At 51.7% G+C, this 14,549-nt stretch overlaps 4 protein-coding genes across 4 annotated transcripts; 2 read left to right on the forward strand and 2 right to left on the reverse strand.

Moving 5' to 3' along the window:
• Nucleotides 1–18: 18 nt before the first annotated feature.
• LAESUDRAFT_732058 (NMDA receptor-regulated protein 1a) lies at nt 19–4,083 on the reverse strand. Its single transcript, XM_040910159.1, has 16 exons — nt 3,796–4,083; nt 3,544–3,737; nt 3,281–3,484; nt 3,074–3,230; nt 2,893–3,015; nt 2,722–2,832; nt 2,180–2,670; nt 1,993–2,124; nt 1,819–1,898; nt 1,696–1,765; nt 1,589–1,643; nt 1,461–1,541; nt 1,207–1,398; nt 1,052–1,150; nt 754–998; nt 19–694 (listed from the first exon to the last, which is right to left on the reverse strand). Exons 1-16 carry the CDS (start codon nt 3,944–3,946, stop codon nt 500–502), a joined length of 2,580 nt encoding a protein of 859 aa, XP_040758383.1. The 5' UTR covers nt 3,947–4,083; the 3' UTR covers nt 19–499.
• LAESUDRAFT_687811 (uncharacterized protein) lies at nt 4,044–8,378 on the forward strand. The gene is made up of 17 exons (XM_040905969.1): nt 4,044–4,694; nt 4,939–5,532; nt 5,583–5,647; nt 5,694–5,780; nt 5,840–6,019; nt 6,094–6,142; nt 6,194–6,263; nt 6,319–6,452; nt 6,504–6,859; nt 6,917–7,037; nt 7,099–7,263; nt 7,317–7,525; nt 7,578–7,698; nt 7,752–7,886; nt 7,945–7,987; nt 8,040–8,145; nt 8,198–8,378. Exons 1-17 carry the CDS (start codon nt 4,071–4,073, stop codon nt 8,337–8,339), a joined length of 3,201 nt encoding a protein of 1,066 aa, XP_040758384.1. The 5' UTR covers nt 4,044–4,070; the 3' UTR covers nt 8,340–8,378.
• Nucleotides 8,379–9,443: 1,065 nt separating this feature from the next.
• LAESUDRAFT_531122 (60S ribosomal protein L44) lies at nt 9,444–10,262 on the forward strand. Its single transcript, XM_040902837.1, has 7 exons — nt 9,444–9,534; nt 9,587–9,600; nt 9,655–9,685; nt 9,742–9,862; nt 9,923–10,008; nt 10,062–10,110; nt 10,160–10,262. Exons 1-7 carry the CDS (start codon nt 9,518–9,520, stop codon nt 10,160–10,162), a joined length of 321 nt encoding a protein of 106 aa, XP_040758385.1. The 5' UTR covers nt 9,444–9,517; the 3' UTR covers nt 10,163–10,262.
• Nucleotides 10,263–10,852: 590 nt separating this feature from the next.
• Nucleotides 10,853–12,843, reverse strand: LAESUDRAFT_717995 (uncharacterized protein; the record flags this gene model as incomplete). Its single annotated transcript, XM_040907383.1, has 3 exons — nt 10,853–11,197; nt 11,251–12,025; nt 12,077–12,843. 3 exons carry the CDS (start codon nt 12,841–12,843, stop codon nt 10,853–10,855), a joined length of 1,887 nt encoding a protein of 628 aa, XP_040758386.1.
• Nucleotides 12,844–14,549: the final 1,706 nt, after the last annotated feature.

Consider the following 14,549-nt stretch of genomic DNA (forward strand, 5'->3'; position numbering starts at 1 on the left):
TCTCTAGCACTCGTCTCGTCGTCGAACTTGTTCATCATGATCAGCAGCCTATGCTCTGGAACGGCTCAGTCGCCTTGATTTAGCATGGGCTCCGCAATTACCAATCACTTCTGTCTTGCTGGGGTCTGGCGCACTAAGCTGTCATAGAAAAAAATTCTTGAGCAGGAAGGGCTTGCTCGACCAGATAGGTGACCGAGGTTGGCATGTGGGTGTGTTGGCATAGCTGTACGCGAGAGACACGTTCATGGCATTTCAAAGGACATCTACTACTGTATATATGCAGTTTGCAAATACCTGATACACGCGGCGAAAGCACAGGCACCATAGACTTCCTCGCAATGCTCACACTCACACTTGGGCGGATGAGACGTACCCTCATCGCATGAGCTCTGCTATTAGCTCATATCGACAACACCTCGGCATGCCGAGAAAATTATGCATATGTATCGGTAACGGCGAATGTGAGGAGCACTCATGGGATGCGACGTGCACACTTCGGTTAGCCGACTACCTCTGCCTTGTCTGCTCCTCCTGTAACTGCATCTGTCTCAGCAGCATTCCACTGCAGTGAAGAAGTCTCGCTCGGCAGCTTGAAGACAGTTGACAGCTCGAACCTCTTATCGCATGCTGTCCTGAGCTCATCTGCCCGCGGCGATTGGAGGTCTTTCAAGAAGTCGTGCACGGCAAGAGACGTCTGAGTAGATTGGAGCGTCAGTCTAATATTTCCGGAGTCGGGGCGACGTAGGTGCCCACCTTAATGTCCAGCTTGACATCCGGATTAAGCACCGCAAACGTGGCATCTTCTACCTCTCCCCTAGGTGCTTGTAGCAGGTGTGACACCTTCGCGCAAGCCAAGATCGCCCTGGCATCAGTAGAATGCCGCTGTAAATACTGCGAATTGTACAGCTCCAGTGACAGCTCTTCTGGGAGCAACTTGGTCAGAGCCTCGCTGACAACAGGCCCCATAGGTGCAGGAGGTGATTGAGGTAGCGAGGCCACTATATGGCACGCCGTGAGGAGAGAGTGATGCAGACTAGCAAAAGCCACGTACCAATTGTGCGAAAGTGGACCAGTCGAACATGCAGCTCTGGATCTTCAGCATTCACAGCACGCGCGCTATTCAACGCCTTGACAGCTTGGATGTACTTCTCTGACGAGAAGGATGAGATGTAATGCACGGCAACATGCCAACGATCACAAACTTACTTCGACGTACGGCCACGTCGTATGTTGCTATCCAAGCGTCGATGTTGTCCTTTGCAAGTGTCCTGAGCGGAGCCAAGAACTTGGCAGCCTTCTCAAGAGGGTCAGAGGCTTGCAGTAGTTTTGCTCCATCAGGATCGTCGTCCTTGGGAGCGGGCAGCTCCAGCCCCTTATCCTCGTTAACGTTGGCGTTCGCTGCGATATGTAGTGGCCGTCCAGTCAGTACACAACACTGGTGAGACAGCAGTGATCCCGACCTTTCTTGACTTCCTCGTGCACCTTTTGCGCTGCTTTTTTCGCCTTTTTCTTTGCCTTTTTCTCCGCATCCGTAAGAGTGCCTGCAAGGTGTTATGAGCTGGCCTTCGAAGCATATGTTGCTTCTCACCGTTTGATGTTAGAGTACTGGTTAAGGACGGATTATCGTGTAGACGGACGTATATCTAACAGAAAATTAGCAGTTATCCTTACGACGCGTGTGAGAAACTGACTTACCTTCGAAGCAGCAATGGCGGTGTGTACATATGCCGGATGCGACCGCAAATGGTCTTCCCAAACAATCAGCCTATGCTCTCGATAAGCAAGACGATCGGGAACGAGCCCAAGGTAGATGCGCACTCCAAGTACACGTTGATTGTGAACTTCCTCAGCGAGTATCCGTGGAAGTCGAACTGGTCATCCTCCAGCTCATCGAACACCTGGGAAGATCGGTGGGAAGCATGAATGTCCATTGCACAATCGAGAGTCCGCGGAGATCATGGACCTGCGCAAGGTTTCAATGATCGCACGGACCTTTTGTACAGCAGTGTACCTCTTCAAAGCCATTCCCAGATTGCCCTTCCGCAGATGCGCGTCACCCTCCTCAGTGAGATAAAGCAGCGATTGCATGTCCTCGAGGTCAGCACCAGGACTTGGAGCATCTTTCTAGTATAGGCGTCAATAGTCGAGGTGTGCAGCAGAAAGCAGTGGAGTTGCTCACCTTCGTGAACAAACCAAGTATATCACTCGCTTCGTCTATGAAACCAGCCCGCATTCTATACTTAGCACATTTGGTATTTAGGCAGCGATCTTGAAGGTCCAGGATACGGGCCTCGTCCAGACAACGCGCAGCGCCGATTGGGTTGCCGCACCATTTCAGCACTCTACCCTTGAACATATGAAGCTCAGGCAGTGTGGGAGTATGCAAAATGGCAACATCAAGCAGTTCAAGAGCTTTGGTATGCCGGTGTAAGTATGAATGGTGCTGAGCCAGGAAGTAAAGAGTCCAGAGGTAAGTTGTCGGGTCCGAACTCGTCGGCTGCGGTTCCGCCGCAGGTGCGAATTTGTCGCGAAAGGCCTCTACGATCGTTTCGATTGCTTGTTGTTTGGAAAGATCACGATACAACGCCTTGACATCAGCAAATAGGGAAGGAATGCCTTTCTCCAGGCCACTCATGAGATAGGGCTCTATGAGCTCATTGAACTTGTCACCTGAAGCCGAGGTGTCATCCATTGCTTCGATGAGGGGAGCGAAATACAAACCAACTGCAATGCTGAGTGCCAATCGCCGAGGAGCTGCAGCACGGGGTAATTGTGTAGAGAAGTCCTCTAAGCACTGCAAAGCAGCCTCCCTGTTCTCATCCGAGATTGCATCTTCATGCGGTGGCGCTCTTTGTCAGAAGGGGTCGCTGTTGTTCTAGCTGACCAGCTTACCAAAGTCGATACCACGGTTCAACAGAAACCCTCGATAGTAATCATGACAATCTGGGTTTTGTTCAATGAGCGCCCGCCATGTGTGTTCCGCCTCACTGTCACCAAGTTTCGACAGCAATCGAGCTGAGGGTGGGCTCTGTCTGACTACATGAAGCAATTAGTAAAACTGTTGATCACGCACCTCGGAATTCCATTATGGCCATTCGATCGATGATTGCTCTTGACTTTGCATTGACATCGAGCAGCGCCAGAGCTTCACTTGTTGAACCTATCTCTTCCAGGATCCGGACGTGGTATAGAAGGACCTCCGAGTGCTCTACATCATAATCTGGAACATTCTGCCAGTGTGTGTAGGAGTATGTCCGACCTTCGTAGTGACACAGCATACCTTGAGCGTAGCCTCATACTGTTCCAGAACTTTGCGTGCTTCATCCAGGTTTCCATTCAAATGGTAAGCAACCGCAAGACCAATCCAGTTCTGGCGCAGACTAGGCCGGAGACGAAGGAGCATAAGTCGGGTCTCAACCAGGCCATCGAAGATCCGTAGCTGCGTCTGCAGATGTGCGGCATCTCGCAGAATATTGAGATTCTCCTGGGGGTGTGGCACACAATATAACTTCAGACACGTCACAAGAACTGGTTGCAACTGACCTTGTCAAATTTCAGAGCCTGGGTATAGGACTTGAGAGCCTCCTCGTAGTTTTTCTCCCCCTTCTGAATGAGACCAAAGACATGCCAGCAAATGTGCGAAGTAAGATCGAGTCGAATGCCTTTCTTAACCAGTTCCAGCCCTTCTTCTCGCCGACCCATGTGCGTGAGGATGAGTCCCTTCATGCAGAGAGTTTCTATAGCACATAGGACCACATGGGAAACATATTAGTGTTGCATCAGCGACATACGTACCTCCATGCTCAGGGAATTTTTTGACGATCTGGTCGGCAGTCTTGAGGCCTTTCTTGAGTTGCCTGGTCTCATATAGGTTCAGCAGCTCTTTAAAGAGCGTCGCCTCCTTTGACGGCAGCGCCCGCTTAGGCGGAATCCCTGCGGGCGGCATAGCGGTGATTGTGGATGGTAGTCAACACGCGTTGGTGGCCCAGAAATGCGCGAAAATACAGCAAAACAACGCGTACGCGCCTCTCCTCCCGCATCCACTCCTCGACCTTCCCCTCACTACCAATATGGTGGCACAAACACGCACAACGGCGCAGCCTACACACAGAAAGCTCAAGTTCCACGACAAACTCGTCAGCAGGGTTCTTTCTACAGATGCTCTGCAAAAGAAACTCAAGGTCCTCCACGCGGAACTCGCGGAGATGGACCAAGAGCACGTGGATGTCTCCTCCCTGTCGACAGTCCGCGAGGAGCTCATTAATACCTCCATTATTCTTCACAAGGACAGAGGAGTCAAAGCCTATGCTGCCTGCTGTCTTGCCGACTTGCTGAGACTCTACGCCCCAGACGCACCATATACGCACAGCGAGCTACGCGACATCTTCCAATTCTTCTTTCGCCAACTTTCCACTGGCCTCAAGGGCCCGGACTCTCCATACTACAATGAATACTTCCATCTGCTTGAATCACTCTCTACCGTCAAAAGTGTTGTGCTTGTCTGCGACCTCCCGAGCGCAGACGATCTCATGGTCGAGATCTTTCGTGACTTCTTCGGTATGGTCAGACGCGAGCTCGCGAAGAAGATCGAACTTTTCATGGCGGACATCCTCATCGCACTCATTGATGAATGTCAAAGCGTGCCTGCGGATGTGTTGGAATCTATAATGGCACAATTCATGGACAGGAACACAGTAAGTCCGTCTCAGCTGACTCCTGATCGATAGCGGAGCAATCCCATCCATCCGCTCCTGCCATCACCATCTGCCAGGTGTGCGTGTGTCAGCTACCCTTGTTAGTACGCAGAGAGAGTTCTTGGCCCGTTGCCATGATGCTGACAAGCGCCGATAGGCCATTGAGTCGGTCGTTCCAGATTCTGCTCCTGATCAAGCCCCCATGATGCGACATTACTCGATTGCTGATTTGTTTCTATTATAGCGCATGGATCAACCCGCGTATCGGCTGGCCATACAAGTGTGCAATGCAACGGCTGATAAGCTACAACGCCACGTCTGCCAGTACTTCACAGACATCATAGTGTCGCATTCGCGGGACGAGGAGTTCGATGAGGTTCAAACTGCTCATGAGCTGATCAAGCAGCTGAATAGATCATGTCCTTCACTGCTACATAACGTCGTGCCACAATTGGAGGAAGAGCTACGGGTGGAGGAGACCCAGATCCGAATCATGGCTACACAGACGCTGGCGGAAATGTTTGCGGACAAGGGTGGTACAGAGTTTGTGAAGAACTACCCATCCACATGGAGCGTATGGCTGCTGCGTAAGAATGACAAAGCTGCTTCTGTCCGGCTCGCGTTCGTCGAAGCAGCAAAAGGCGTTCTTGTCAATTTGACGCAGCCCGAGCAGCGCGAGGCAATCGAGGAGGCCATGCAAATGAAGCTCTTTGACCCTGAAGAGAGGGTGCGGGCAGCGGTGTGCAAGCTGTACTCGCAGCTGGATTATGAGACGGCTTTGCACCACGTCTCGGAGGAGCAGCTCCGAGCAGTCGCTGGTCGCGGTATTGACAAAAAGGTCAGAATGCGCTTAGTCAGCATTCGAGTGTGATTATGACCCGTTTGCAGGGCGCGGTTCGTATAGAAGCGATGAACGCAGTCGGCCATCTGTACAGTCTCGCGTATCCTGAAATGTACGTTCACCATTCTACCAAGCTATGTCGTGCTCATTCCACACAGCGAGAACAACGACCCTGCTGCGACCAAGCATTTCGCTTGGATACCGCAGGAGGTCTTATCAATGTGCATTTTACACCAGGAGCCAAAGTCAGTGAGAATAGCTGTGTTCCTGTGACCCGGACTCACTCATCAATCTGTTTCAACAGAGCCGTTGCAGAGCAGGTCATTGCAGAGTACATCTTACCACTTCCATTGCTACCGTCTAATTCGTCATCGAAAGGCGATGTCGACGAAGCAGCGTGGACAGACCGGCTCCTATTCACTATGAAATTCCTGGACAACTCCGCCACCAATGCGCTGTTAGCTCTCTCGGGGATGAAAGGAATGTGAGTACGCGTTGCTCCTTTGTTCCACAGCATGGACGATCAAGGCACTCAGATAACTGATTGCCTGTGTATAGGATGCGGCCTGCTACTGACCGATACGTCCAAGCATGTATCGACCACAATGTAAGTCCTTTCATACTACCATTGTAACGTCTCCTCCATTGGCAAACATAGGGTGGTGTCATTGACAACGACGAGGATGAGATAACGCAGAAGTTGAGAGTGTCCATTAAGCGGGTTGCAGGTGCGTTTTCCAAAGCAGCCAGCCCTCCTATGTATGCGACTGATCCAGCATGCAGCAACGTTCCCCGATCCTCAGAAAGCCACTGAAGACATGCATACATTCGCGAAACTGAACGAGGGAAGGCTGTACAAACTATTGAAGACATGTATGGACACCCAAGTGGATTTGAGGAGCCTTGTAAGGTCGACGGTGAGCGTGTCTCCTTCATCACGATCGCCCAACAGCGTGACATTGGTTCAGAACGAATTCATCAGACGGCTGGAGCAATTGACCTCCTCCATCGTACCAACCATGTCCACATTCCTCCGCCGGGCGAGCCTGCGCATCGTCAACCAATCGTCGATACCCACCCTTATTAAGCGTGTGCAGAAAGGCGATCAGTCGGGTGAGGGCTCTAGTCAGGCTGAGATGACCGCTCAGCATGCGCAGACCTGGATGAACTACATCTCGAAGCATTGTCCCGCTTTGTACAATTCTCATGTCGGGGAACTATGCAAGGCCATTGCAGATGAGAAGAATGCTCGATTGATTGAAGTCTGTCTGCAGGCTTTTGGAGCGGTGGCAGTATGGGACAAGAAGCTGGCTCCGAGCGATAGGTCTGGATTATTAAAAACTTCGTCGCACCTCTATTGACTGAACATATACTATGGCAGGCGTATCATCGACCGAGTCATGAAATTTGCCCTCAAAAGCAATGCTCGACACTCTAAGTTCGCTGCTCGCCTGCTCACGTGCTTACCAAATTCGGAAGAGCTGTGTGGCCAGATCGTGGATGTACGTCGAAAAATCACGCTTGCTCCATTCATAGAAGATATTGAAGGAGCGACCCCCCTAGTCAATAGCAGAGGGTCTCTTGGAAGCCGACCCGGAACTCCTCGCAGCACATGTCGCGGTGCTAGCGCAGATCGCTCTTAGGGCACCTGATGTATTTGAACGGCAGAGCGAAGCCATCATGACATTCCTTGTGAAGAAACTCTTGATGAGGAAGACGAATACTTCGGTGCGCCTGTCATCTTGTACGATTCTGCAACCTTCTGAACACTTGGCATCCAGGACGAAATGGACATTGATGAAGAATGGGTGGAGGACTCAGCGATGTCGCCGCATCTGCGGGCCAAAGTAATGGCACTCAAAGTGTGCCGGAATCGATGTCTGGCCCATGCAACTTCCGAGACCGCAGTGGACATTGCGAAGCCAGTTCTTCTGATGTTTACGACACTACTGCAGCACAATGGCTCGTTCACTGCCGAAGCGTCCGATGAGTGCGTCATTTCCTTGAGTACCATGTTGGCATTCCTTGCGAATCATATCTAGCCCGAAGACAAAGGCGCGCCTACGACTGCAAGCTGCAGTATCTATGCTACACTTAGCAAGCGTGCCGGCATTTGCGAAGGTCATAGCTACAAACTTTGTTCTGTTGGCTGTCACAGTCCAGGTATACTGTTGTCTGAGAATATAACCGTGCTGGCATGATTGACCTGGCGTTAGGATCCCTGCTTCGAAGTCCGCATGACGTTCATGGACAAGTTGATAATGCTCCTTACCGCGCGTAAGATTCCTGCTCAATACAATGTGATACCGTTCCTTTCGGTCCATGATCCAGAAGCAGACGTGAAGAACAGGGTGAGCTTTCATATTGATCAGAGGTTGACTCGTTTTGCTAAGCGGCTCGTTTTCGCAGGCAAAAGCATACGTGCTAACCGCAATGCGTAGCATGCCCAAAGGTCCGTGCATGATACATATTCACTGTGTCATTCACTGAAATGCATCGTTCAGAGCTCAAATTGCAGGATTTCGAGCTCAGCTTCATTCGATTCCTGCATCTGCTCGCTCACCATCCCGATTTCGCAGTAGATGAGGCAAATTTGCCTGATATCGCAAAGTACGTGATGGTGGCCAGTATGCGACCCTTTTAACTGCATGATGGGTTGCAGATATATTGAGTTCTATCTTGAGCTCGTCGCGTCTCCCGAGAACGTGTCCTTACTGTACCATGTGGCCATGAAAGCAAAGACCGTGCGGGATGCGCAATCACACACGTACAGCGAGGTGCATCGATCTCCGGTAACCCGATAGCTTTCGTGACTGACTCAGACCCAGAACCTGTATGCCGCTAGTGAACTCGCCCAGCATTTGATCAAAGCTCTCGCGAAACAGCACTCGTGGAGTCTTGAGAGCTATCCAGGGAAAGTTAGGCTACCACCAGATATTTTGCGACCTCTGCCAAATGCAGAGGCTGCAAATGAAGTAAGACGGTGCAGCCAAGTTCATGCTTACCCGTTGAAATGACCTTTCGCTCTGCAGATTTTGAAGACTGTGTACCTACCGGAGAGTTCTCTCGCACAGCTAGCAGAGCGAGCGAAGCATCGGCAGCATGAGCCTAGGGTATGGTATCTTTTGACTGTATTAAACCAGTATTGATGGCTCGACATAGCAAGAGAAAGCTCGAGCTGTACGCAAAACGACTGCGAAGCGAAAGGCGGCCCCAAAAGCAAATGGAAACGCGAAGTATGACTCTCCCTGGCCTTACGGTCTTTTGGTTGACCTGATGTGCCTCTAGACGTACTCGCACAACCGGGAAGCGCCGTAAAGCAGAGAAATCTGATGAAGAGGACGAATCGTCTGAGTCAGGGCCCAGTGAGACCGACGACGAGGAACAAGCCTCGAGCAAGGCCAGTCCGAACACATCCGAGCCAGAAGATGAGCGAGAAGCTGCACAGCCTGAAAAAGGTGAGAAGTTGACAAGAGGTGCTAGGACTAGAGCGGAGGTATGATCCAGCGTACCCGGCCAGCTTGGTGACACGTTTTCATGTGCCTTCTGTAGGAAAAAATCAAGCAGCAAATGAAGAAGCCAAAACGCAAGTCGTTGTAGCAGCTTTACATGACTGTTCGGTGTTTTTAGTACGTTTTGGTAGGATCTCTCCGATGCTCTTTCTATGATTCCTCATATACCGTGTGAATGCTGTCTCGTTACCTTTTTGCACGATTTGCGACTTTCCTTACGCTACGGATCTCCTTGCGAGTCATGATACTCATGATCTAAGCCATGTACAACACCAAGCAATTGATAGTGTGATTTATACGTCTTTTCATCTCTCGGATATGATCAAGCTGAAGCGGCGGGGAGGTTACAATTTGATCGGAGATCGAACTCTATCAAGCAACTGCTTGCCCTTTACGGCTACTGCCTTCAGCGACAGTAAGGCTCAAGACTGCCCGCCAAAATCCAAGTCAACGCTGCCGCCGCTAGTCAGATGGTGAACATTCCAAAGTACGCTGTTCTGTTGGCTACTCGAACCATGATAGACTGACTCGTTGTCCAGGACACGACGAACCTGTTAGTATTGCAAGCGCGGCTTGATACGAGGGAGTATTGATCGTATGTCCACAGACTGCAAGGGTAAGCAGTGCAGGAAGCACACGTACGTACCGTAGTCATTATCTTGCTGTCTCGTACTTACTGCCATGCTTGCCGCAGCCCTCACAAGGTCACGCAGTACAAGAAGGGAAAGGACTCGTTGGCTGCGCAGGGAAAGCGTCGGTATGACCGCAAGCAGTCCGGTTACGGTGGTCAGACGAAGCCCGTCTTCCACAAGAAGGCAAGTTACCTCGTCGGACAGCAGAGCTCCTCACGCTGATCAACTTTGCTTCTTGTTCAGGCGAAGACGACGAAGAAGGTTGTGCTGCGACTAGAATGTACCGTCTGCAAGTACAAGATGCAGCTTTCGCTCAAGCGCTGCAAGCAGTACGTACCAACATTCGCACATCTTCCTGCCCTCGTTGACCCGTCTTCTTCAGCTTCGAGCTCGGTGGTGAGAAGAAGACCAAGGGTGCTGCGCTCCAGTTCGTAAGTGGTTCGTTTTCAATTTACATCGTTACTACTAACAAGTCGACAGTGATTGTGGACGCTCCCTTTCCTTCTTCTCTTGCTTTCATTTGTGTTATTCTCGTTGTCGCCTATGTTTCGCCGAGCTCCATGTGATATGCACACCCATCATGCACATGCATCATCACGAAAAATTGTATTGCTATCGAGAGGTGCCTGCTATGCTTCGCATATGGGTCCCTGGTGGTATTCCCGAGCCAGTGAATATGCACTCAATGTCGATTTCTGCAGCAGCAGACCTGACTGCTCGACAGCCTATGAACATGACGTCGCCACTCAGCCGTACCTACCGGGCCTCTTGCGTGATGCCCCATTGCCTGACCTCAGTCGTATCGCTTTGCTGCAAGATCACATCATCTCGACGGCTTTGTAGCAAGCAGCTCTTGTCTCACTGGAGAGACATGTTGATCGCACATGTCCATCTATCATACAGGGGCACTTTTTTGACTCTGAAGAGTGCCGTCAAAAGTCACTGCGGTTTAATGATATGCCCCTTCAATATGGCAATACTTAATATCAAACGGGATATCTCGAAAAACGGCGTCGCAAACAGGACTGTGTCTGGGGTATATGCTCGGGTGTATCAAAGACAGATGCTAGAAGATTTGATAACAGCGATATGATGCAAGAGAGTTGCGTAGCAAGGAAGGTGATTGAGCAAATGTGAGATTTCATCCTTGAAATAATTATAAGCATGACCCCGTCAATGCACTCCACGGGCTGGAGCCTGATACCCATCTGGACATCCGATCCTCTCTGCCCATGCTCGTATCATATCCACCATCTGCGAGGAATCTTTCAGCCTGGGTCCGATCGTGGAATGTACTTCCTTCTGATGAGCGAGGATCATCTCCTCAACCTCTTTGCCTAGACGATCCAAGAGCGGGCGAATCTCTTGCTGAACGGAATGCATGAGGATGGGCTGCACGGTGGAGATTATCTGCTCGACGGTAGGCCCAGGTGGCGGGATACGCGCATTCATGGCTTCTCTCAACTGACGCGCCTCCGCCGCCATCTCGTCGATCTCATCCTGCTGCTTCTTGCCAATCTATGCTGTAGAATTAGCATTTATTGCTCTCGCTAACTTGAGAAGAAACTCACATGCACAAGATAATGTTTCAATTCGTGATTTTGATCGGTCAAGGCCGCATTTTCAGCCCTGAGAGCTCCGTTCATATCGGCGAGGTCCAACATTTCCTTCCTTAAATTGGATATCTCCTCGTCGGCGCTGGCAAGCTTCCCTCTGAGCTCGGATAGCTCTTCTTTTACTTTATCATCAAGAAGCCCCTGGAATTCAGCTCTCAAGTCATCATCATGCGCATGCATGTCATTGCTCAACTGCTGGAATTGCTCCTCAAAGCGTGCGACTTGATCCTCGAGCTCCGCAATGTCAGGTACTCCCTTGCCGTCCGCGCTCTCGCATATTGACATTCTATCCGACGCATCGTCAATTGATAGCCCATGCTGCTTGCTCTGTGAACCAGATGCTAGGAGTGTCCGGTCGTTGTCTAATTGCCGTGCGTCCGACTGCAGCTGAAGCTTCTCCAGAAGTCCTCTCATATCGACAAGCGAATCCCTAATCTCGCGGACTTGTGTGGCCACATGAGGCTGCACAGATGGGGGCACAGGTTGCGTCCTCTGCTGCTCCTTGAAGGGCCAATAGTCGGACTCTGCGAGCTGCAAGAGGCCGTTCTTGAGCTCTTCCCTTTTGTTGTCGCGCTGTATCTGCACCATCAAGAGTCTGGCGTGCAGGTCTGCATGCGCCTGCTCTGAAAAGACTCCAGACGTGGTGGAGGTCTCAAGGCGAATGAGATCGGCGACTTCGCGGTCGAGTTTCTGGTATTCCGCTCGGGCAGCTGTTGCGCCTGCAAGAAGGCTAGCAATCTGGTGAGCTAATTACGAAAGACCGCATTCAGTAGCTACTCACTTGATTCGTTCATTCCACACTTCACGTTTTTCTTCTGGAGACAACATCGGGACATCGGGCTGGGGGTCAGATTTAGGTAGGTCTGCCGGGGTTGTTACAGCAATCCAACCGGTCTTTGGAATCTCAGGTATTGAGGATGCAGATGGACCGACTTTAGCATGAGTCACGCCAAACACACTCTCAGCAGAAGGTGCAGGAGGCGGAGTGTGAGCAGGAGCCACGGGAAATGGCGCAGGTTGAGTGATTTGAGATGATACACCAGCTGAAGGATCAACGGGCGTAGACCATGTTTTAGGTGGAGGTACAAAGGCAGGCACCGGAGGAACGAAGCAAGAAACGGGTTCTCCTGCAGACAATGCCGCAGAATTGAACATCTCGTTATGCGGATTCAACTTTAACGTGATCCGTGTCGCTGTTAAAATAGGCTCCTTGCTCTCTTCCTTCACGGGGAGAGGCATTGAAGCAGAGGTATCAGCGGGGGCGTTGATGATGGCAGCGGATGAAGACGGCAAATTCTGTGGCCCCATCAGGTCGCCATGAGGGGAAGCATTCTCGAAGCGCCTGAGGTTTCGCGGTCCAGTGGGCGGCGCACGGCCTCGTGGTGTCCCTATGAGATTAGGTTTGGGCAGGCTGGCACTATTGGGAAGTAACGATTGCTGTGGCAAACGGTGCGGCTGGACTTCGGGCTCTGGAGAAGACGATGCAATACTATCGCTGCGACCTCGATGACGGCTAGGAGATACAAGCCGTACTGGCCTGCTGCTCATTGCTTCTCTACTGCGCGATCGCCGTTGAGGGGACTTTGCCCGAGGCCGGGACGAAGAGCGAACAGAAGACCTCCTCCTGGAGTAGCTGTCATCGTGACCGCCTCCACTGGATGACAGATGCCGTGAACGAGATCTGTCGCGACTGTAAGAGCGACGTCGTCCTTGCTTGCTGTGTGATCGTGTGCGTCTTGGACCTATCGGTGAGCGACTGTCAGATCTTTCCCTCCTCCGAAACGGAACGTTCCGCGATGCACGAACACGTTCAAGTTCGCTTTGATGAAGGAGATGAGGATATACTGTGCCAAACGCAGGATGGGCGTTGTGCCATTGCTCGAGATCGTCGGGATGTGCGTACGTGCATCTTCTACCATCGATTCTCGAGTCACACCCTTGGTTTCCACCTGCGCGCAAATAAGGTCTACCTGTGTCGTTGTCATACCACTAGCGTAAACGGGATATGGATAAGTGGAATACGCGGTTGACTGGACGAAACTTACGCACCCAACATCGGGCCTGGACGTACTTCATTTCTTTAAATGCTGAGAAGTTGCTGACAGTGTCAATGTTGCGATGCCGGATTGATTTACAGAGAGCTTTGACATAAAACAGGCGGTTACAGTGGAAAACCCTGTTAGTATTAAATGTTGGTGTGGCCACTCGCGCGAGGCTGCGGACTTTGAATTACCCGTCGGAGATTACATTTTCCGCGTATGATTCCAAGCTGCGCGTGATCTGAGCTTCACTCGCGCACAGTGGCGGTGACTTGCTTGTCCTTCAATCCCTCTCTCAGCTCATCTGAGGATGCTGTCTACGCCCTCAAAGCGTACGGCGTCCACTACCCCTGATGGCGCAAGACCAACGAAAAGGCAGGCAACGTCTTCTCCAGAGGAAGGGGAGGTAGACGACACGACGCCTCCGCGTCCTCCCCGTCCAGCCACGCCTCCGAAGACCAAGGTTCCCTTTCCCTTCAAGCGCAAAGGGACCTCCGACGAGGACAGGCCAGAAATATATACGAGCAGAGACGCACGCTCAAGAGGTCCGCCGATGCCAATGGTATACGAGCGCTCGCGGGAGGACGAGCAGCGATTCAGAGAAGAGGATGAGCGAAGATGGTCGCAGGCGCGCTCAATACGACCGGACTCGCATTCTCGATCAGTTGACCGCTGGAAGCCTTCCGCAGGTCGATATGATCCTCCTTCTAGGTCACGATGGCCGCCCCCGGATTACGGGTACGGCGCCCACTATCCTCGCTCGCCCGAGTATCGCGAATACCCATCTCGTTTTCCACCTTCTCCTCGCCGACATGTCCCTTCGCGCTCACCATCCACCCCGCGCTCACGCTCCCCGCTTTCGCCCGTTGTGAGCAAGGAGAAGCATCGCCTCCCGCCACCGCGACCGACACATGATACATCCATTCTCACAGAGTACTACGACGAACGCGGAAGTGACCTCGGCAAACGCAGCCATAGCAGAGAGGGGAGAAAACGTAATCTCAGTGATCGCGCTATCACACCGCCCCGAGAACGGTTGGGTCAGCGTGGTTGGGATGAAGGCGGGTACGTGCTTGACGATGATGACCGGCATTATAGGCCAACACGCGACACACGCGATGATGGCGACAACTGGAGGAGAGACAGAGATCGGTACGATGATTACCCAAACGGATATCACCGTGTCGGGGACAGTTATCGCCCTCTCTCGCCGGG

Source organism: Laetiporus sulphureus (genome assembly GCF_001632365.1).
Source record: "Laetiporus sulphureus 93-53 unplaced genomic scaffold LAESUscaffold_76, whole genome shotgun sequence".
In the NCBI taxonomy this organism is placed as follows: Eukaryota; Fungi; Basidiomycota; class Agaricomycetes; order Polyporales; family Laetiporaceae; genus Laetiporus; species Laetiporus sulphureus.

Bases quoted from the DNA above. Each gene is read 5' to 3' on its own strand.
- LAESUDRAFT_531122 (XM_040902837.1), top strand. The intron at 9,686-9,741 runs GTACGTACCGTA...TGCTTGCCGCAG, and splicing joins AAGCAGTGCAGGAAGCACAC to CCCTCACAAGGTCACGCAGT. The intron at 9,863-9,922 runs GCAAGTTACCTC...CTTCTTGTTCAG, and splicing joins AGCCCGTCTTCCACAAGAAG to GCGAAGACGACGAAGAAGGT.
- LAESUDRAFT_687811 (XM_040905969.1), top strand. From the start codon at position 4,071: ATGGTGGCACAAACACGCACAACGGCGCAGCCTACACACAGAAAGCTC. The intron at 6,020-6,093 runs GTGAGTACGCGT...GCCTGTGTATAG, and splicing joins CTCTCGGGGATGAAAGGAAT to GATGCGGCCTGCTACTGACC. The intron at 6,264-6,318 runs GTGCGTTTTCCA...TCCAGCATGCAG, and splicing joins GTCCATTAAGCGGGTTGCAG to CAACGTTCCCCGATCCTCAG.
- LAESUDRAFT_732058 (XM_040910159.1), bottom strand. From the start codon at position 3,946: ATGCCGCCCGCAGGGATTCCGCCTAAGCGGGCGCTGCCGTCAAAGGAG. The intron at 1,899-1,992 runs GTCCGTGCGATC...CGATCTTCCCAG, and splicing joins GGTACACTGCTGTACAAAAG to GTGTTCGATGAGCTGGAGGA. The intron at 695-753 runs GTGGGCACCTAC...CAATCTACTCAG, and splicing joins ATGTCAAGCTGGACATTAAG to ACGTCTCTTGCCGTGCACGA.